The sequence below is a fragment of the Amblyomma mixtum genome, chromosome 2 (assembly GCF_055824585.1).
Source record: "Amblyomma mixtum isolate Tamu chromosome 2, ASM5582458v1, whole genome shotgun sequence".
Lineage (NCBI taxonomy): Eukaryota > Metazoa > Arthropoda > Arachnida > Ixodida > Ixodidae > Amblyomma > Amblyomma mixtum.
The window spans coordinates 318,318,834-318,339,039 of record NC_143013.1 but is presented as its reverse complement, the minus strand read 5'-3'; the positions used below and the strand labels follow the sequence as shown (position 1 = coordinate 318,339,039).

The 20,206-nt window shown below is 49.4% G+C and overlaps 1 protein-coding gene across 5 annotated transcripts in view; it reads left to right on the top strand.

The window, feature by feature from the left end:
- The window catches only part of LOC149365125 (solute carrier family 13 member 2-like), a 125,842-nt gene that overhangs the window by 69,112 nt on the left and 36,524 nt on the right, over positions 1-20,206 (top strand). For 3 of the 5 annotated variants that reach the window (XM_089575210.1, XM_089575207.1, XM_089575209.1), the window contains exons 2-4: positions 15,778-15,886; positions 17,118-17,267; positions 17,379-17,494. In XM_089575210.1, coding sequence (XP_089431336.1) covers positions 15,779-15,886; positions 17,118-17,267; positions 17,379-17,494 — 374 coding nt within the window. In that variant the 5' untranslated portion in view covers position 15,778. Of the gene's footprint in view, positions 1-2,555; positions 2,657-8,234; positions 8,387-15,777; positions 15,887-17,117; positions 17,268-17,378; positions 17,495-20,206 lie in introns of those variants that run through there. The other 2 variants (XM_089575208.1, XM_089575211.1) reach the window with 2 other exon arrangements.

The window sequence follows — 20,206 nt, the reverse complement described above, 5'->3', positions numbered from 1 at the left end:
CGGGCCTCATAAACACTGAGCCACCGCGGCGGGCTAATGCTGCCTTCGCGGTCGGGATTCGATGCTGCCCGAGAATGCGACGTCCTTCAGAGCGTCAGCGCCCTCCGTGCGATGCTGGTTCCTAGGAGCACAAATCCGCCCAGAAACGCCAAAAGCGGGGCGGTCACTTGTTTTATGCGAAGCATATTACTTAGCTACCACTTCAGCCCTTCACCGTGGTTATGCGCCTCCAAATCACGTGATACATGACGTCACACCACGTGACACGATGACGTCACGACAGTAGAGGAACGGGGGCCCACCTCGCGCCGTCGCTGTGGTTGTGCGCCTCCAAATCAAGTGATACATGACGTCACACCACGTGACACGATGACGTCACGACAGTGGAGAAACGGGGGCCCACCTCGCGCCGTCGCTGTGGTTGTGCGCCTGCAAATTACGCGACACGATGATGCTTCGCATTCTCCAGGCTTAACCAAGTTAAGCCTCAGCCATTTTTTTGTTTTATTATTTATTATTTATTTTATTTTGAACATACTGCAGGCTGAGCGCCCAAGCAGGAGTGGCATATGTTTACATAAAATTAAAAAAAATAAAATAAAGAAAGCATGACAGCACAAGTTACAAAACACATCAACACATTGCGTAGTCCAGTTGAAACGCTGCGCATAAAATATGCGCAAAAAAAAACTGACCCAGTCAAAACCGACACCAACAAACTGACAGGAGGCAACATTTCATTAGGTACTTAATTCCAGCATATCTAAAGATTGGAGGGATGAAGCAGGCAAACTATTCCAATCTGCAATTGTATTAGGGAAAAAGGAGAATTTGTATAGGTTAGTCCTTGCAAAGTGAGGCGTTAAAGAGAGGGCATGAGGGCATAGCCGTAGTCGTTTTGGGACGTTAAACCCCATGAACCCAAAGCAAGCTTTTCTTTTCTTAAATTGCGAAAGCATGCTTTTAGGAAAGCTTACTTGTACGCAGCACTGCGCTATCACTGGAACGTACGAGCGTGCGGCGATGGTTTGCGCACGTGACACTATAGGACTCATCTGTCAGACGCACATAAAACACACGGACAGTGGGAGAGTAGACACCGCGGGCGCTGTACTCTAACCGGATTTTATGCAACAAAAAGGAGGCCTTTATATTCAGTACGCGACGCTGGTGATCACTAGCGCGCGGATACTTTTCGGCAATAGAATGATAATCGAAGAGATCAAACAAACTAAAGCCGTTTTTGCCAACTAAGGTTCATTCTTTAAATCTGCGTTTTTTTTCTTCTTTTTACATGGCTGACGCGACGGACAAGTTTGCCTTCAGATAACCTATTGCGTTGTTCTCGAGTGCAACAGAAGAATCACCGATTCATTTCTTTTACTGTGAATACCGAGGGCTTCAAAAATTTCGCGGCACTTTTGCGTGCTGAACTTTCCCGATACGCGTGTTTGCTTGAAAAACGGCGTGCATGCTGGTTTATGCTAGCAACTGCTGCGAATGCGGTCGGCTAAATGAGCTCCACCAATTAGGGAATCAACTGCCCTGCGATGCTCTTGCAGGCGTTCAGTGACACACTGCCCAGTCTGGCCGATGCAACGTTTGCCGCAAGCGGGAGCAATGGTGTGCAGCCACGAGGACCTCACGGTCGGCGAGTGCTCTGGTGCGATTTATTTTGGTTTGGTTTGGTTTTGTGGGGTTTAACGTCCCAAAGCGACTAAGGCTATGAGAGACGCCGTAGTGGAGGGCTCCGGAAATTTCGACCATCTGGGGTTCGGCTGGCCTCCTCCTGGTTTCATTTACTAGGCGGCACATGGGCGGCGACAACGTTTCCGGGACGGAAAAGACAACCTGGAGGCCAGCGTGCAAAATTAAGTTAAATTTCGAAATTAAAAATTAAATTTCACTCGGAATTAAATTTCCGAAAAATTAAATTTCTCTCTTCCATTCTTTATTGGCTTCTTATCCCGTAGGATTGTCACGGACAAGTGAGCTACTGCGCCACTTCCTTTCCTTAAAAACAAGTATATTTTTTTCACAGTGACAGAGGCCTGTTTGCTCCCAGTCGACAGGTCCGTACACTTTCCTTCTTTCTTCTTAGCGCCACATGCTCATACACATACACATGCACATACAAGTACACACACACATACGCATTCGCATGCACATGAACAAGCACATACACATGCGCATACACATACACATACACGTACACATACACGTTAAAGAACCCCAGGTGGTCGAAATTTCCGGAGCCCTCCACTACGGCGTCCCTGAGCCTGAGTCGCTTTGGGACGTTAAACTCCATAAACCATGAACCAGAGTGGTTGGGGGTGGGTGTGGAGGAATAAGCAAGATGAATAAAACGACTTCCCCACCCTCTCCCCCTCGTTGCAAGCGAACGTGTCGTCGTCCGAGCATCGGAGGTATCGCTCGTGCAGCACAGGGCGCGTGCGCCTTTGTCTCGGTAGCTTCGAAGGTGCTAAAACGCCGCCTTGACGAAGCCAAGTAAATGAACGGCAGCGCAGACGCAGCTGAGTTTAAGCCCCGCCACGATGTCATCGACTGGGGAAGATGCAGCAATACAGAAACGCAGGTGCAGCCACACAGCCCTCCAGGCTTTGAAGGCGGAAGCGAGGACGTCCGACCAGAAACGGTGAGACGGATTCAGCACAAACCGGAGTGTGGTCGCGGCGTCGGCGTGGCTTCGGAGTTCTGGCTCAGTGGGTGGCAGTCAGGCCGCAAGGGCTTTCCCGTCGGTTCTGAGAAAAAGAAAGACGCTGTAACTTTCTGACTCCCAGCTTACACATCAACCGCGCCATGAGGCAAATGAGGCAGTGAAAGAAGGAAGAGGGGTTATAGTGGATGAATTTCGAGATCCTGTGGTGCTTTAACACGCGCACTGACATCGCACAGCACACGTGCGCCCTTTGTATTTCGCTTGAATAAAATCGTGGCCGCCCCGCCGCGGTGGCTCAGTGGTTACGGCGCTCGGCTGCTGGCCCGAATGACGCGAGTTCGATCCCGGCCGCGGCGGCCGAATTTCGATGGAGGCGAAATTCTAGAGGCCCGTGTACTGTGCGATGTCAGTGCACGTTAAAGAACCCCAGGTGGTCGAAATTTCCGGAGCCCTTCACTACGGCGTCCCTCATAGCCTGAGTTGCTTTGGGACGTTAAACCCCAATAAGCCAATAAAATCGTGGCTGGCACGGCCGGCGTATGATACCGCATCTTCGGGCTCAGGAGTCGAACGCAGTGGGCCACCATAGGTTAAAGAGGATGAGAGGAGGTTATGAAGGCAGGAAGAACATGACCGTCTAGAAAAATCTGGGAATGTTTCTGGGAAACCTGTGCTTGCGCATTCTCGAAAGGTCCTTGTTGCACCTCTACCTGGCAGTACATTTACGGTGCCTCAGTATGGAAAAATATTTTGCCTATTTATGAAACGCCAAGAAAGAAAAAGACGGACATGGAAGGAGGTTAGCGGTTGTTGGTCGACAACGACCTAACGAAGCGCTGCCCCCATTAGTAACGTGAGAGCCTTTTGCTGGCTGCACCGCGCAAAATATTCTGCAACCCTATCCTCCGCCGTAAACACCTTTCAGAGAAACCGCTGTGCATTTTTGCACACTCGGATAAAATATCAGGTCACAGGAAGGACGAGGGCGTTGTTTGCAGCGAGTTCGTATGGTTATCTCTTGCATCGTATTTATAGTCATCACATTCAATTGTAACTGAATCAAAGTGAGTATTAATCAGTTTTATGGTTTATGTTTATAGGGTTTAACGTCTCAAGGCTATGAGGGACGCCGTAATGAAGGGCTCCGGAAATTTCGCCACTTGGGTTTCTTTAACGTGCACTGACATCGCGCAGTTAAAGAGCCCCAGGTGATGAAAATTTCCCGTTTCTTGGTGCCTGTCGAAAGCTAAAATGGATGCGGGCCCTGGGTTTTCTGAGGACGGCATGTGCGGTACGTTTGACGAGTTTTCACGTGCGTGCCTTGCGGCGCCGAACGTGTATTTCATCTTCGAATCCGCGTGCGCCTCTCGTAAGCTTTAGTGCTTTTTAGGCTAGTTGGTCGTCCGTGTTTTGCATCAAGCAGGGACAAAGGTGGCGCTGAATGCCTTTCATTTTGCTTTGCTCCTTGCTTGGCTGAAGAGTTTTGCTGCTTTTGTAACCGCTGGGCGAGGGAATGGGTGTATTGGCTATTAATAAAACACCAGGACGTTCTCAGGCCTTGAATGGTGGGCCCACAGAAAGCATCCGCGGATGAGGCAAAATTTTTGGATGTCACAATTATCAAGCAGTGCAAAGAATTGTGAAAGTATTCAATGGAACTTTTAGTGATTGATACATGAAGAGAAGAGAGATTAGGTCTCTCTTTCGGGAATGCCACTTGCTTCCCTCTGAAGGGAACTGCAATTCCTCCTCTGTGACAGGAATGACATAAAACATGGAACGGATAGCGTTAGCGATTCCCCATAAAGATACGCAAAGGGAGATTTCAAACTAACTAAAGCGGATAGATCATTGCTCGAGAGCACTACCGACGATTTTTCAGTGCGGAAAGGTGGCTGCGTTGTTGTGAAATGCGGAAAAATGAGTCTTGAAAACCTTTAACATTCAAACCGCAGGCTAAAAATGAGCACAGTTACGTCATTTCTATGACTCATTTGCGGTGGAGCTCTCCACCAATCGGAGGCGCCACTTCTGAAAACATGAAAGCCGGCCGAAAACGGACTAACCCGCCGGCCGAGTAAGCCGTCACGGCGGCAAGGTGTAGTTGTACGGTAATTGTCCATTGGATGCTAGAGAGCTATAGCGCGATTCGCGATCTGTTACCGTGATCCGCTTCCGCGAGGCGCCAGTGTGGCTCCAAATGACGCTACTTACCCGTCAGCTGCGTGCGTGCCTGCCGCGTCGGCACCAAGGAGGTTATGTCGGCACCAATCAGCGCGTACGCAATGGTGTCTCGCGGAAGCGGCCCACGGTAGCGGTACAGTTCACCGTAGTAACGGATCGTGCTTTGCTACAACTCTCTACTGGTACATTTAGTTCGCCCGCTGCCGCGTACCGCGAGCCGCACTGCGCCTGGGCAGATCGCCCTGAGGCCGCTAGATGGCGCCATGTTCCCATAAAACCGCTTTAATCAACACCGGACTTTGCCAACATGGATCAGTATCGTATCGACACGGACTTCGATCAACACCGTGCTAGCCTGCCCGTCGGCACCAATCAGCGCGTACGCAGTGCACTTACGCGGCAGGGTAGCATGTGTTGACGGAAGCGTGGCGCCATCTAGCGTCCTCAAGGCGATCTGCGCCTGCGCAGGGGTCGCCAGCCGCAGTTGTGCGGCTTGGCGCGTGGCGGAACCACATGTATTTCGCTTTTACGCAATTTTTTGGCTTACAAAAGTTTTGTTTCCGGTAAAAATGACATATTTGCTATCACGTGACGCTCACCTATCAATCTAGTCTGACTTAGTACGCCCCTTTAGTGTCCCCTTAAGGCTGACGTCACGGGTTTTGCTATACTGTCGGTACCGTAGTAGTAGTAGTAGTAGTAGTAGTAGAAGTAGTAGTAGTAGTAGTAGTAGTAATTGGATGAACAGAAAACGGAAAGGAAAATGCATGGGCCTATGACTGGCTGGTTGTCACCGCCACCACTGTATTAGCGTCTAAATTCGCGAACTTCGTAGGCTAGGGTTCAACGGTAGCACTTGTTAGCACGCGCTCGAAGTAACCTGTCAACTTTGTTCATTTTTACCACGAACTTGTATTTCGCAGTTTTTATGCGTAGCATATTGCAATCACTCAGTTCAGCCCTTGTGCGCGGCCGGGCAGCCACCAAACCACGTGACGTGACGTCACGACAGCGGGAGGAAAAACCGTAGGTAATGATGATGGCGATTCTTGGTGAGAATTGCAAACACAGTAAAAAATAATAAAAAAGACAAGAAAATAAATAAATCAAACAAAAAAGAAAAGAAAACAGAAATATAAAAAAAACGGAAAAAAGAAAAGAAACAAAAAAAAAACGGCTGAGCATGGTGGCGGTTGCCACCGCCCCGTTTCAAAGGGGGCGCTCCTATCCATCCATCCATACGTCCCGGAGGAAAAGCTGCTGAGAAAATCGAGTGCCGCCAAGCAATACCTCGCGCAAAAAGGCCGCGCAATATGCAACGCATTCTTGGCTTAACCAAGCTAAGCCTGGGCATCTTTTTTAACCCGTTTCTGCGTTTCGCGGCGTCGCCGTCGCCGTTGTCCGTTGTAACCAGCAGTGGACACCCTTTAAGCTGCGAAAGCAATGGAGCGGGAGCTTGGAAAGGAGAGGGTAAAAGCGCAAGCCTCCTCCCTCCCTTAACAACCGGCGCGCCAGTGGGGGGCGCAGCTGTGCACGGCAACCGTGACGTCACACAGTAGCAGTAGAACGTGCGCGCGCGCATCGGCGGTGGCAGCTACACCGCCGCTCCTTCGCCAGACGTCTCGTTGCAGTCGAGTGAGTGAGATGCATGGCTTCGAAGCGGCCCAGTGATTCCGCGCCAAGCGGTTCGGGGAAGCGGCAGTGGGTTGACCACAATGCTTTCGTCAGGCACACTTTAGAATTTCCAAAGTGTCTTCGTTATTTTAGAGCGCAGCTCTTTGGCGCCCGTTTCTGCATTTCGCGGCGTCTCCGTCGCCGTTGTCCGTTGTAACCAGCAGTGGACACCTTAGTCGCGCTTTAAGCTGCGAAACCAATGGGGCGGGACCTCGGAAAGCCAAAGAAAGGCGCATAACTGCTCTCTTGGAACAGTGGACACCTCAATCGTGCTTTAATCTACGTGGCGGTTGTGACAGATGTGCGCTGTATGCTTTCGCATTGACAGTGTTGTGGCAGAAACGCTGCCACCTGCCAGGATGGCAGGCTGGGTGGGGACTTTAATGTAGATATAGAGAGAAGCGGGAATTTCTTACTACTTATGCGGGAGAACATCCCGTTCCTCTCGCTCGTAACGGCTTCCACAGCTGTGACAACCTCGCGAAATACTTTCGAAGACCTCGTCTTTGAGAACCAGACATAAGTGCAGCAAGTCGAGCATATATCCATATATTTCTCCGTCCACAAAGCTTCCTTATGACAATAAAGAACTGTTAGTGGAGTGTTTCCTGAAGAAGGAATATGTGTGAAAAATAACAAGTTGTCTGTAATTGTACATACATGTCTTGCTCGAATTATTTTTCTCAATCTATCGAAAAGCTGTAACAGCTGATGAGCTGCGCTCAAATTTCGCGTTAGGAAGTAACGTAATCGTCTGGAATTTTTTCTATTGTTTACGCGGTTTGCCGGAAGGCACTGTGTGAGGATCGCGTTCGGTCCCATCAGCGTGGACACCAATACTTTTTTACAGTTGCAGCTGTTAAATCCATGTTTTCGTTATGCGGCGGAATTACTACAAGCATCCTGACGATACTCGCCGATTGGCAGAATGTCAATCCGAACACAATGACAAGGACTCGTGGCGCCGTTAGTTCCCTTGGCCTCAGCCGTTTACCCCTGTTCCTCGCTGCGCCTGTCACGCTGGAAGCCCGCCTTATATCTGTGGGTATACGGATGAACGGATAAGCGACTGTGCGTGGCCCACTTCACCCGGCTACTCTAACACTCTCAGCAGAAGGGACCCCTCCCCACAGTCACTAACAGTCAGTCCCACAGGCATTGGCATTACGCAGCACCCAGCTGCCGCTGGGCTTCGCGTTACCACTGTAGTAAAAAATGCTGGCATTTTTTTTCGATTAATATTCTCAACGTTGCGTTCAAGACAGAAGACGAGATTTGTAAGAAAGCCGAGCAGTGCGCTTGCTCAAAAGATCGCGATCGCAAGTTGTTGCGAAGGAGCGAATGTGACGGCAGGTGCACGAACAATGTAGTCGTGTTTCGGCTCAGAAGTACGACATCCTGGCATACAGAGATCCTCGTCCTCTTTGCGCGGCTTCATTACACTTACGGAATCGGAAAACTTTGGGCTCGACGATCAGGTGTCTGGCGGATGCAGGAAGACGTGTAACGCTAGGAGCGGCGCCGGTAAGGTTCCGCTGCCTTCCGCTGAGCTCTCTTATTGCAGTCGGGAAACGGAGGATGGAGCGCGCACTGTAGGCGGCAGCTAGATCGAGTGTCAACGGCACGCCGCGGGGCGTATTTGGTTCTCTGTGATCGCGAGAGAAAGCGAGAATGGAAAGGGGGAAACAATGAAAGCAACGCGGAAACTGGAGACGCCGTCGTCAACGTGCAGTTGGCCGTACCGTGGTAGGTATGCCGTCTCCTCACTCCTGAGCAGAGCGGCGCCAGACAGCAGCACACTCCGGCAGTGGTTGGTCTGGCCTCCGGTATCTGCTCGCGGACCTTGAGGTGGGAAGCACTCGTCCTCAATAATTTTACGCTCTTTCGCGTTCTCTAGCGCTTATTTAAGAGGTCGCGGCACAGGAGCCCGGTTACGGCCATTCGTGGGCACGATGGGCAGCCTGCGCCAAGGCCTATTTGCATAGATGCCTCTGAGAATTGTGCGCATGCGCTTATGCCGCACCGTTCGTTGTGGCGGGTGCAGATACCCCGGTCTGCGATTGGCCGACGCCTTGGTGATTGTGCGACGTGCTATCGCGCGTTTCCTGCCTCCTCTCGCCCTTCGTCCTGTTTTGTGCGCTATGATTTTCTCGTGACAATGAGTCACCAGCTTGCCCAGTTCTCTCGTTCTCGGGAATATTGTAACTGGCAAGATCACGATGGCTGGCTAGTTGAGAAGTGTTCTTAAATCGCAGCTGCTTTCATAATTAGGTTCAACGGTCATATCTGATTTAGCAAGATCAGCTTGGAATAAATAAAACGCTTGCAGTCTTTCGGTTACTGGGTGACAAGCCCGTTATTTCCATTTAAGTAAAAAAAATGCAATTGATTTTTCGGTTAGAACAAATCTGTTTAAGGTTTCATTGTGTGCGAGAACGATGCGCAGCTGGAACGTTAGTTAGTTAGTTAGTTTATGGGGTTTAACGTCCCAAAGCGACTGAGGCTATGAGAGACGCCGTAGTGAAGGGCTCCGGAAATTTCGACCACCTGGGGTTCTTTAACGTGCACTGACATCGCACAGTACACGGGCCTCTAGAATTTCTCCTCCAAAGAAATTCCAGCCGCCGCGGCCGGGATCGAACCCGCGTCTTTCGGGTCAGCAGCCGAGCACCATAGCCACTGAGCCACCGCGGCGCAGCTGGAACGACTTACCTGCAAATGTTGTTGAGTGTCCGATAGTATCCTCATTTTTGAATGCGTTACATAATATGTCCTGACACATAGAAAAGTGTTTCACACTCTAGTAACACAGTGTTTATATTCCGTTTTGTTTTGTACGTAACACATTTCCCTTATGCATGCGCCCGTTTTCTCGACTGGGTATACATTGTATTGTTGTACAATGCCTCATTCTGTACCACGCACTCCTGCCCAAGGCCTGACATACAAGGTGACAGGATGCAATAACTAATAATTCGACCTCTTATCCACTACGGTAAACATTTCGAAGTGCTGATGGCATATCAAGCGGGTAAGAAATGATACCAAAATGCAACTGTGGGGATTTCATGAACATTACGAGCTGAATGGCATTCTGTTTAAACTTCCTGCATTTACCCACCTTTCTTTCCTCCGCCCTTGTGGTAGAGCAATCGTAAAAAGACTACCAAAACTAAGCCGTGATCCCGGTCGTGGTGGTTTTCGTTACAAAGACGGGACAGATCACAAATATTTTCGATCTAACTGTCCTTGCACGTTGAATGCATAGAGCAGAGGCAGCAAGAGATGGCGTCGTTCATATGGCTAAAGTGAGCGAAAACGGACCTGGAATTTTTGAATAGCAACACTGTAGGGCAGACAAGTAAAGGGGAATGAGGGGCTCGTTATAAATATGAGAGAAGCCAACAGCCACAGAAACCAAGGGACACAGGGGATTTTTAATTCTTTTTTTTATTTTGTGGTGTTGATCAATTTATAATATTACTGAATATGTTATCGCTTAAAGATAATTGATTAGAAAAGCAGAAGAAAAACAACCACATGCCGCCGGTGGGATCCGAACCCACGACCTCCGAATTACGCGTCCGGTGCTCTACCGATGAGCTACGGCGACGGCTGTCAAACCTTCTGCTTTCGGGGGTATATATGTTTTACAAATAACCTAACCTTGGGAGTGTTCACCAGCGCCACCCACGCTCTTAAGCGGCGGACGTAGCACGTCCTGAGTTATCGCTGATGTGACGTAGAACGTCATCGAACGGCGAGGGTGGAAGCTGTGTGAGAACCCTCTTATGCTTCCTAAGGCATCAAAGCTGCCAGAACCGAGGCCCTCGTTAAGCAATTAAGCAGACAAGGAAAGGGGAATGAGGGGCTCGTTATAAATATGAGAGAAGCCAACAGCCACATAAACCAAGGGGCACAGTGGATTTTTAATTCATTTTTTTTATTTTGTGGTATTGATCAATTTATAATATTACTGAATATGTTATCGCTTAAAGCTAATTGATTAGAAAAGCAGAAGAAAAAACAACCACATGCCGCCGGTGGGATTCGAACCCACGACCTCCGAATTACGCGTCCGGTGCTCTACCGCTTGATCAACACCACAAAATAAAAAAATGAATTAAAAATCCCCTGTGCCCCTTGGTTTTTGTGGCTGTTGGCTTCTCTCATATTTATAACGAGCCCCTCATTCCCCTTTCCTTGTCTGCTTAATTGCTTAACGAGGGCCTCGGTTCTGGCAGCCTTGATGCCTTAGGAAGCATAAGAGGGTTCTCACACAGCTTCCACCCTCGCCGTTCGATGACGTTCTACGTCACATCAGCGGTAGCTCAGGACGTGCTACGTCCGCCGCTTAAGAGCGTGGGTGGCGCTGGTGAACACTCCCAAGGTTAGGTTATTTGTAAAACATAAATACCCCCGAAAGCAGAAGGTTTGACAGCCGTCGCCGTAGCTCAGCGGTAGAGCACCGGACGCGTAATTCGGAGGTCGTGTTCGGATCCCACCGGCGGCATGTGGTTGTTTTTTCTTCTGCTTTTCTAATCAATTAGCTTTAAGCGATAACATATTCAGTAATATTATAAATTGATCAACACCACAAAATAAAAAAAATGAATTAAAAATCCCCTGTGCCCCTTGGTTTCTGTGGCTGTTGGCTTCTCTCAACACTGCAGGGCGGCAGTCAATCTGCGAGCAATGTTTATGACGCAGAGAACGCAGACATCACCTGAACTCTTCTGTAGAGAGAAAGAAAGATAGAGAAGGATGAACGGAAAGGCAGGAAGGTTTAGGCGAACTCTTAACTCATACCAAATGACGTGGTTTAACGGTCTACAATAAAACCAGTTTGCGCATAAATAGCGCATCGCACAGTAGTGAAATATGGCGAAAATTGTCAAGGCAGGAAACCGAATGCACATGAGAGGTTTCGTTATAATTGATCCCCGGGAAACCTCGGGAGTTGCTATCTAGGCGCAAGCTACTGGAACACGGATCTTTTTTCGGCGGTATAACGTCTCTACGAGTTCAATTCCTGCACGAAGCGACAGGTGCGGGCGGATAAAGTTTTTTTTTATCACCCCGCCGCTGTGCCGTCTTACACCTATCCGTTGTGGACCAGCTGTTCAGAAGTGCTTCGTTAGCTGTAGATTCTAGACAGCCCGCCCAGATGTTCGCGGCTATGCAACAAACAGAGACACACGCTGCAGACGAGTGGACGATGAATATTGTCCGCGTATGAAGGAAGTTTACGGAATGCCTCGGTTTCTCGTGCGTTGTCTCACGCGCCTGCCGTTAGCGGCAGTTCACATGTCACTTTCGCTGTTCTGATCTATTGCTTGAAGTACTTCTCGCGCGAAACATTTGGGCACCGACGTTTATGTTTTTCTTTCCTGTGTCCTATCTTTTGGTCATCTTTAATAACGCGGACAATTTGCTCATTTCGTAGCTAATGTGGAAGTAGTGAATAAGGACAGCGTATCTGGTTCAACGTTATCACAAAATGACCTAGGGGCGGGAAGGAAGCCGCAGTTCGCGCTAACCAAATTTCCGACGAGATGACTTGTCCTCGCCCATCATCATCATCAGCCTGACTACGCCCACTACAGGGTAAAGGCCTCTCCCATGTCGCCCATAAGAAGACAAGTCTCTGTGCCGAAACGTTGGTCAATCAACTGAGGGTGTTCTCCCACCGCTTGTTCAAGTTCGTGAAGAAAGATTTCCATCTTTGCTGCCCTTAATCTACCGCGGATTTCTGTGTGGCGTATGGGTTACAAGCCTTTGCTCCGGATTTTTATTCCTCGCTCTTTTGCGGCTGTTCTCTGGTTGTCTTTATGATCAGACTCAAGGAGAAATCCTTTGAGCCTACATTATAACAGTCAGATATTTGTCGTATTCCGTACAAAGAGGAAATAATACATTGTTTTCACTAGGGTGTCGTCAAATATATATCCGGGGAGTTTTTTCAGCGCACGTGTTCGTCTCCCTTTTCTGCCACACCACGTCTTGGTGCGCCCCAAGAGTTACCGCCATGAGAAACCAGCGAGCCTAGCGTGATGTAATATTCACCGGGAAGACTGTTTCGCGCTTGTCTGTTGCACAGTATGCCAAAAGATGTGCCAAGCTGCCGGTATGAAGGCCGTGGTTAGAAACTGTCAGACCAGACAGGGGGAAACAGAGTCGTATATCCTGGAACATATCAGTCCAGCGCCTTTCGTGTATGACTAACATTTATATAGGGTCCAGCCTTCAGCCTAGAGAAGCTTCTCTTATTAAGGTCAAGGGCGACCAGTGGATAGAAAACGAGCCTTATCCTTGATAGCGGCAATCGCCGTTGACAACATGAACGCACACAGACGTACTATATCTGAATAGATTTAGACGTTCACAGCGCACCACCACTGTGCCGCATTGGAGGGACATAGCTACGCGGCTGCACAACTCCGAGGAACTTCCCGCGCCGTGTCTCGTAACATTCTCAAGTAAGCATTTTAACACTTGTTCCTGTGAATTTCCATTTCTCCCCTTTTTTTTGTGCCTGTATTCGTCAGCGACAACCCGACCATGCCGACATCGAAACTCGCAAATGGCTTCCTTATTGACTGACTCTAGAAGCATGCCAAAATTATTTCAGACATGGCAGTTGCGCGAAACACACACACACACAAGACAGGTTACGGGACCAGCGCAAACTTACAACTGATTTTATTCAAAAAACACAGCACATATTTAAAGGAAAAAAAAAAGAATGCTCCTTGAGCATGCGCAGCGAAATTATCCATCATGTGGCAATCAGTAGCATACCAAGGCCTGAACTTACATCGTCTTATCGAGAAAGGCTACCTCACTATTGTACAGTACAACCGAAGAATCACTGATACATGCATCTTCTCTTTTCTTTTGTTGTGATTCTGCTTTCTTTCTTTTCTTTAGTGATTCTTTGGTCGTACTGTACAATAGTGAGGTAGCCTTTCTCAATAAGTCGATGTAAGTTCAGGCCTTGGTATGCTACTGATTGCCACAAGATGTATAATTTCGCTGCGCATGCTCAAAGAGCATTCTTTTTTTGTCCTTTAAACATGTGCTGTGTTTTTTGAATAAAATCAGTTGTAAGTTTGCGCTCATCCCGTAACCGTCTTGTGTCTGTGTGTTTCGCGCAACTGCCATGTCTGAAGTATTGAAACAACTAGCCCGACAACACGTTCTACTTAGCCAAAATTATCCCTGAAGTCTGTATTTTGCTGCTGTTGTTTTTTCGTATCGATGTCAGTCCGGGCCCTTCCGAGTCCATATTCCTTTCATCCTTCCGCTAAAAGGAAGCCTCTCGGAAATTCGCGCTGCAAGCGCTCGCAGCGGATGTTTTAGGCAGGTGGCCTTCGACCGCCACCTCGAGTTGGCCGACCCAGTTCCTGTCGGCGCAACGAACGCCGGAAAGGCGGTTTCTGCGGGTGCGCGGCTGAGATAGCGCGCAAGTAAGCCTGACTGACTATAGGGGAGACCGCGATAAATGTCTCTGCAGAAGAAATGCGCAACATTGGGCGATGGAAGAAAACCTTGGTCTTAATAAAGGAGTCCCATTGTACAGTACAAAGATGACCCCCCTTTTCCTTATGGCGGACGTACACCAGGCGTGCGATAAGTAATGTGGTGGCACGCGGATAGATGCGAGATGTGCTTGTTTTAACAGTTTTGTTTTACAATAAGCGAACTTGAAGCTGTAGTTCCAATCCGATTTTGCTGAGAAAACAGCGCTTGACACCGGACGTAAGAATAGACACGCAGCAGAGGGCGCTGACTAAAACCTGATAATTTATCCAGCATTCGGCGGCATTTAAGGGGACAGAGTGTCTAAAACTCTGCACCAACTGGCCCAGATACACACTTCCGTCCTGAAATGACGTCGTAGAATTTCGCCTATGGCTTGATTTTCACAAAGGGAGTCATGTGCGGTGAAAATTCCGAAAATCTTCGCCGCACGCACGCCACAGATGATATCGCCACCCACAATATGCGCCCGTCTCTGTCCCTTCAGGGCTCGGATTCTCCCGAAATCGTGCATAATCCGCATATTCCTGTTTGCAACAGCGTTACGCTGAGTATATAAACCTTTCCGTCGGGTAGAGGGAGAGGTCGAAACGCCTCCTCTCTGGACTGCTGCAAAATGGCTTCGCTGCCGCTTCCAACGCGCTAGCGCCAGATGCACACAATAGTCCGGCGAGCAATATGGCGACGACCAGGGAGCCGATATTGTAGAGGTGTATACCGGCGTACGGCAATTATTTCAACGCGCCTGTCGGAAAGGAAACGGAACAGTGAGTTAAGAAAGCGATGATCGAGTGCACCTTTGCTTATGACGGCTTCCCCGGCTTCATGGGACCATAGCTGGGGCCCCACAGTCTGTGTCTCTCACATCTGCGATTGTCAGCGGCAATCTCTAACCTACTCAACGTTTATTGCGGATGCGCAGTTTTGTTGCGAAAGCAACACTACGCGAGTCGCCGTGCCATTTTCCGGAGCTGAGGCAAGGCAATACTGCGCATGCGCGAGGCCATACTGCGCACAGCTGGCGCGCCGCCGCCGTCGCTGCGCGGGTGACTCAGAGATGCTGCCGCCGCGTTCGCCAGTTGCGCATGCGCAGTAGCGGCGCATAGCTAGCGTGCCGGGGCCGCCGCCGCTGCCGCGCGCTCTCCATCTCCTCTCTCTCTCTCCTCGTTGCTTTCGCAATCCTGCAGGTTTAACCAGAGCTAAACCACTGCCATTTGTTTTCTCTCCTTTCACGCGTGCTCCATCCTGTAACACGGCGGCTCGCTACGGAAGTGTCTCCATATTCGTTTTCTTTTTTTTTTTTGCTGAAGGGCGGGGGGGGGGGGGGGGTGATCACGAAGAGTTCCGTGTCGACGGCCTCGTCGGAGCACTGAAGTGCAGCACGTCGTGTTTGCAGTGCAGGCGCGTGGAATTGTCAGAGGGCATTTACTTTGAAGTGCACTGCAACAATGGCGCTGTTTATAGCTGTGTACAGTCAACACGAATCCTGCTAATTACTTACGGACGATGTTAGTTTAGAAACACTCTCTTCCTTCTGGTAGATTAGTCGTCTGAACACTGCTGGGAGTCATATCTCTCTACACATTCTATGACTCATTGCGGTCATCTTGATTGCTTGGTTTAGCGATATTGTACTAGGGGTCGAGGTCAATATATTTTTGAGTATTCAGGCAGATTTTTTTGTGTGTGTTTTCCAGGATGGAAGACAAGATACCAGTTCCAAGATGGAAGAAAGCGCTCAAGCCTATCCTGGCCACGGCGACACCTCTGATCCTCCTTCCCATACCGCTGAGCATAGGCACAGATGTGAGTTCACGCGCGGTGGCTCGGACTCCATAAGAGCGCCGGCAACCACTGGGACTTGTGTTTTTTTTTGTTTTTTTGCTTCCTATATCGGTGAACTGAGGTCTCTTATCGTTATCGTTAAGAAATATCGTTAAGAAAGAGCGTACAAACGCCGTCGACGATGCAGAGAACTGGAGTGCGCCTATCTCGTTGCATGTCTGTCTCGTCCGCACCGTTTTTGCGTACTTAACGATGCTTATTGTCTTTTTATTATGATATACGACAGAGTTCAAAATGCTTTCAAGCATTGCGGCCCATATGACAGGCAGCCTATACTGAGGGATTGTGCGGGATAAATTTGAAAGTGGCAGCTCCTAGATGTCGCTTGAAGCCTGGAGTTACGCAGACCGAATGGGTATCTGCGAGCTCATTGTCTCTAGGGTCAGGGGGAGCAACTTTATTGAAAGGCGCTGGCTGTGTACAGTCACATACTGAATGTAGTTGTCTGAGTGCGATCTACCGACAGGTCATGTCGATCGACCTGCTGTGTCTTTCTGTTCTAGAGACGAGACGAAAAGAAACACAAAACACATTTGTGTACTCGTAATTTTTTACTGCTCCGAATGATGCCGAGTCGAACAGAGCTACTTAAATGTTCCTGTGATCGACCTCTGTGGATTTGGTTTGTGTCTTATTCGGTTATGATATGGACCGAGTTTTTTTACATCTTCAAGCACAGAAAAGTGAGATTCAATATATAACGCACGGTATGATTTTACAACCCGATTTTGAAGACTAAGTTTGTAAGCGACGCCCTGTCTCGCCTCTTCCACGAATCACTGCCGAGATCGTAGGGGAGCAAAATCTGCGCTAGCTCGATCCCGCACTGGCTCGTCATCAGAGCTTACCAGCCTGATTTTGAGCTTGTGCTTTGTGAACCTCAGAGATTTTCAAGCATCCGAGCACCTAGCGACTCTGAGGCGGTAGACCTGCACAGGAATGACATGGCTCACAGAAAAAGCAGCAGTACGGCGGCACTTTTCGTGTTAGCTCGCTTTGTCCCCGACTGGCCAAGCCAGCGCTGCGGCTTGGTCAGCAACAATCACGGTAACGCATGTCCTCTGCGATTCTTGTTCAATATCAGCCAGGTATGCGTGTGACGCGCCTGAACCGTCTGCACACGGTAATTGTACTCGTGTCTTTACTGATAATTTGACTTAGAGCGCCTCTAATGCTTCTCCATGGAACGCAGGCCGCGTGGGTCGCCTTCGTGACGCTCTGGATGGGTATTTACTACGTGGTGGAGCCGGTGCCCCTTTCGGTGACGTCATTACTGCCGATCGTTCTACTACCCTTCCTGGGCGTACTATCCACAGAAGAAGTGGCCTCCTTCTATTTGAATGTAAGCAGGCGTGCCAGCTCTTCCTTGTATAAGCCGGGCAGAGCGGTTATCGTTGTTATCAAAAAGCCTGCCTTTCTCTATTTTTCATCGCTCTGCCTGTCCTGCTCCCAGAACACGGGCCTGCTGTTCATGGCTTCGCTGATGATCGCCACTGCTATCGAGTCGAGCGACCTGCACGAACGACTCGCCTTCAAGTGCCTCCTCACCGTCGGCACCAGCGAGGGAAGGTCGGTGAGCACAGCACTACCAGTGCAACGCATAGAATGCGCTTCGAATCTGCTTTGGAGGGGTTTAGCTTTACTGCGTCAGCACTCAGCGACTTTGCCGGTGTTTGTCAGAAGCCTGCTTACGCTTCTTACCTAGGTGCAAGGCGGGCAACTAAGATATCGTGACCTTATGACGTCATCACAACCTGCCCACCTGATTGTGAGCAACTGCCCACCGTGGCAGTTGGCAGTTCAGTTAATAATTGGTCGCGAGAGGTCGCTCGGAAAGAGCAACGTGGGTCCCACAAGCCCAACCGGTGGCAAGCATACTGCCATTGCAGGGCAGTGGCGCATTGCATAACCGCTGCACCACTGCGCCAGGAGTGGCATGAGGACTCCGAGCGAAGAACGAATGTAAAGTAGAGAGTGACCAGTTCCGCTTATATGGGCCCACTGACGCCATCGCGCCATACCGCTAAGGTGGAGTCCCCTCCAGTTTTAGTGTGCTAGCACAAGGCCCCCACTTGCCGATTTCACCGATCTTTGTCTGAACCCTGTTTGACCTTGAAAACCGAGCCTCGAACCGAAACCGAAGGGCAACCGAAGTTCTGGCGCATCTAAAGCGAATTTAGCCTAACTACACTCAATCATGCGTAATTTTTGTTTCCGCAGTAGTTTCCTCAAATCGCGCGATGCAGCTGGAAGGTATAGACCAACACCGTGTTTACAAACAAACCGGGGATTTTCGGCAGGCAGTTCCGACGAGAGGTGAAGAGTAGGCTGAGCGCCGATGGGAATACATGGAAGCAAAAATTTCGAAAGCAGTTTTCTCATTTCACAGTGCTCGTGTGATGTCGTCCCTTCGTGCAGAACAACTAAATTCATCCTAGAATACGCACTGAAAGTATGAAGCGTCATTTCGAATGCGATGCGTGTTTAAAATACCTACGCACGAGAGTGACTGTCTGATCGGGCTACGGAACGGTAGCACGGCCCATAAAAACACATCTAAGAAAAACTTTCAGAAATATTTTTCTCGTTTCACAAAGTACTCATGGAGGCGGCTGCTTGTTAACCACTGGCGAGTGCTTCGACGAAGAGCGTGACAAAGTACGCTTCCTCTTTTCAAAGCTATCTTTATAAAACGCCACGATAAATCTGTGTTGTGAAGCCAGACATACTCTCAAAAGGCGCTCTATCCACTGGGTATTTCCGCGAATCGTGCAAGCTTCTCGTGTAGTCCGACATGCTACCTCGTGGGCTATATTTCCTCGCAACTACTGCCGTTCAAATTAGGCATCATAGGTAGGTTTTTACTGAAGACAGTCCTCAAACAGTACCGAACCGCGCAATGTAGCAGACGACTCGCACCGTGATTCCGAAGCGGCCGCGGGTATCGTGTGCGCCGCCGTCTTCTAGTGTGTGGTTCTTTCGTACGCATCATGCCGTTTGAGAACTGCTTTTTAAGGTAATGCTGTGTAGGCTGTGTAGTTTGAACGCCTGTATTCAGCGTACGCGGCAGCATATGGGACTAAACGACACAGATTTATCGTGGCGTTTTACAAGGATAGCTTCGAAATGACGAAGCGTGCTTCGTCACACTCTTCCTCACAGGACTCACCAAATGTTAAATAGCAGCCGCCTCCATGCGTGCTGTGTGAAACGAGAAAAATATTTCTGAAAGTTCCGCTTACATGTGTTTTTACGGGCCGTGCTACCGCTCCGTACCACGATCATGGAGTCACTCCCGTGCGTAGGTGTTTTATACATACATCGTCTTCGAAATGACGCTTCATACTTCCAGAACCTGCTCTAGGATGAATTTGGCTGTTCTGCATGAAGGGAGGGCATCACAAATGAACTGCTAAATCAGAAAACTGCTTAGAAAACTTTTGCTTCCATGTACTCCTATGGGCGCTAAGCCTACTTTTCACTCCCATGTTTTTCGCCAATCTTTCCAGCTGGCGAAAGCAGCGCCACCGCATCTCGCTCACGTCACAGATCGGTGCGGGTCTATAGGTACGATTAGTATTACAGGTGCATATGGTTCACCGTCGAGAAATTAATTTATTTTCACTTCTGCTTAGTTGTTTTCCCTCTTCATATTGTTTCGGTCTGTAACATTTTCGGTTGGTGCCGGTGGTTTGCCCATACATCGATGAGAAAGAATCCTTCAGCTGCCACCCCAGGCCGATATTTCTTTTCACAAAAAAAAAACCAGAGCAAGCTGCATGCTCCTCGGTCATGCTGCCTGGTCGTGACCGACGCCTTGAGCGGGCCAACGCGTGCGTTGCCCTCGCTGCCGCCTCGGCTGGCTTCGCTGCAGTAACCCCACGCAGTTGCGCCGAAGCCCGCTTTGGGCGATCTGCTGCGGGTTTCACTTGCGCAATTGCGTCGCGCTGCGGTTGCTGAGGTGCGTTTGCGCAGTTGCAAGGACACGTCTAGGTTCAACAGCACGTTACGCCCAATTAACTGCGGCGCCAATACGCACAAAAATGAGTGTTTTGTGCTTTTCGCGACTGCATGCATGCAAACTCTGACGGAGTTCGCGCGATTCGACGGGCACGCGACACTGGTTCAGCGGCGCAATTGCACGTGACTATATCGGAACACCTGTCACATGACTTTCTTCTGTCATCCGCCGGTCTAGGCATATTCATTGCATGCAAATGTATGTTGATGACGCCAATATGCTTGCACTATTCTATGCAGACTTATTTGTTTACTTTTTAT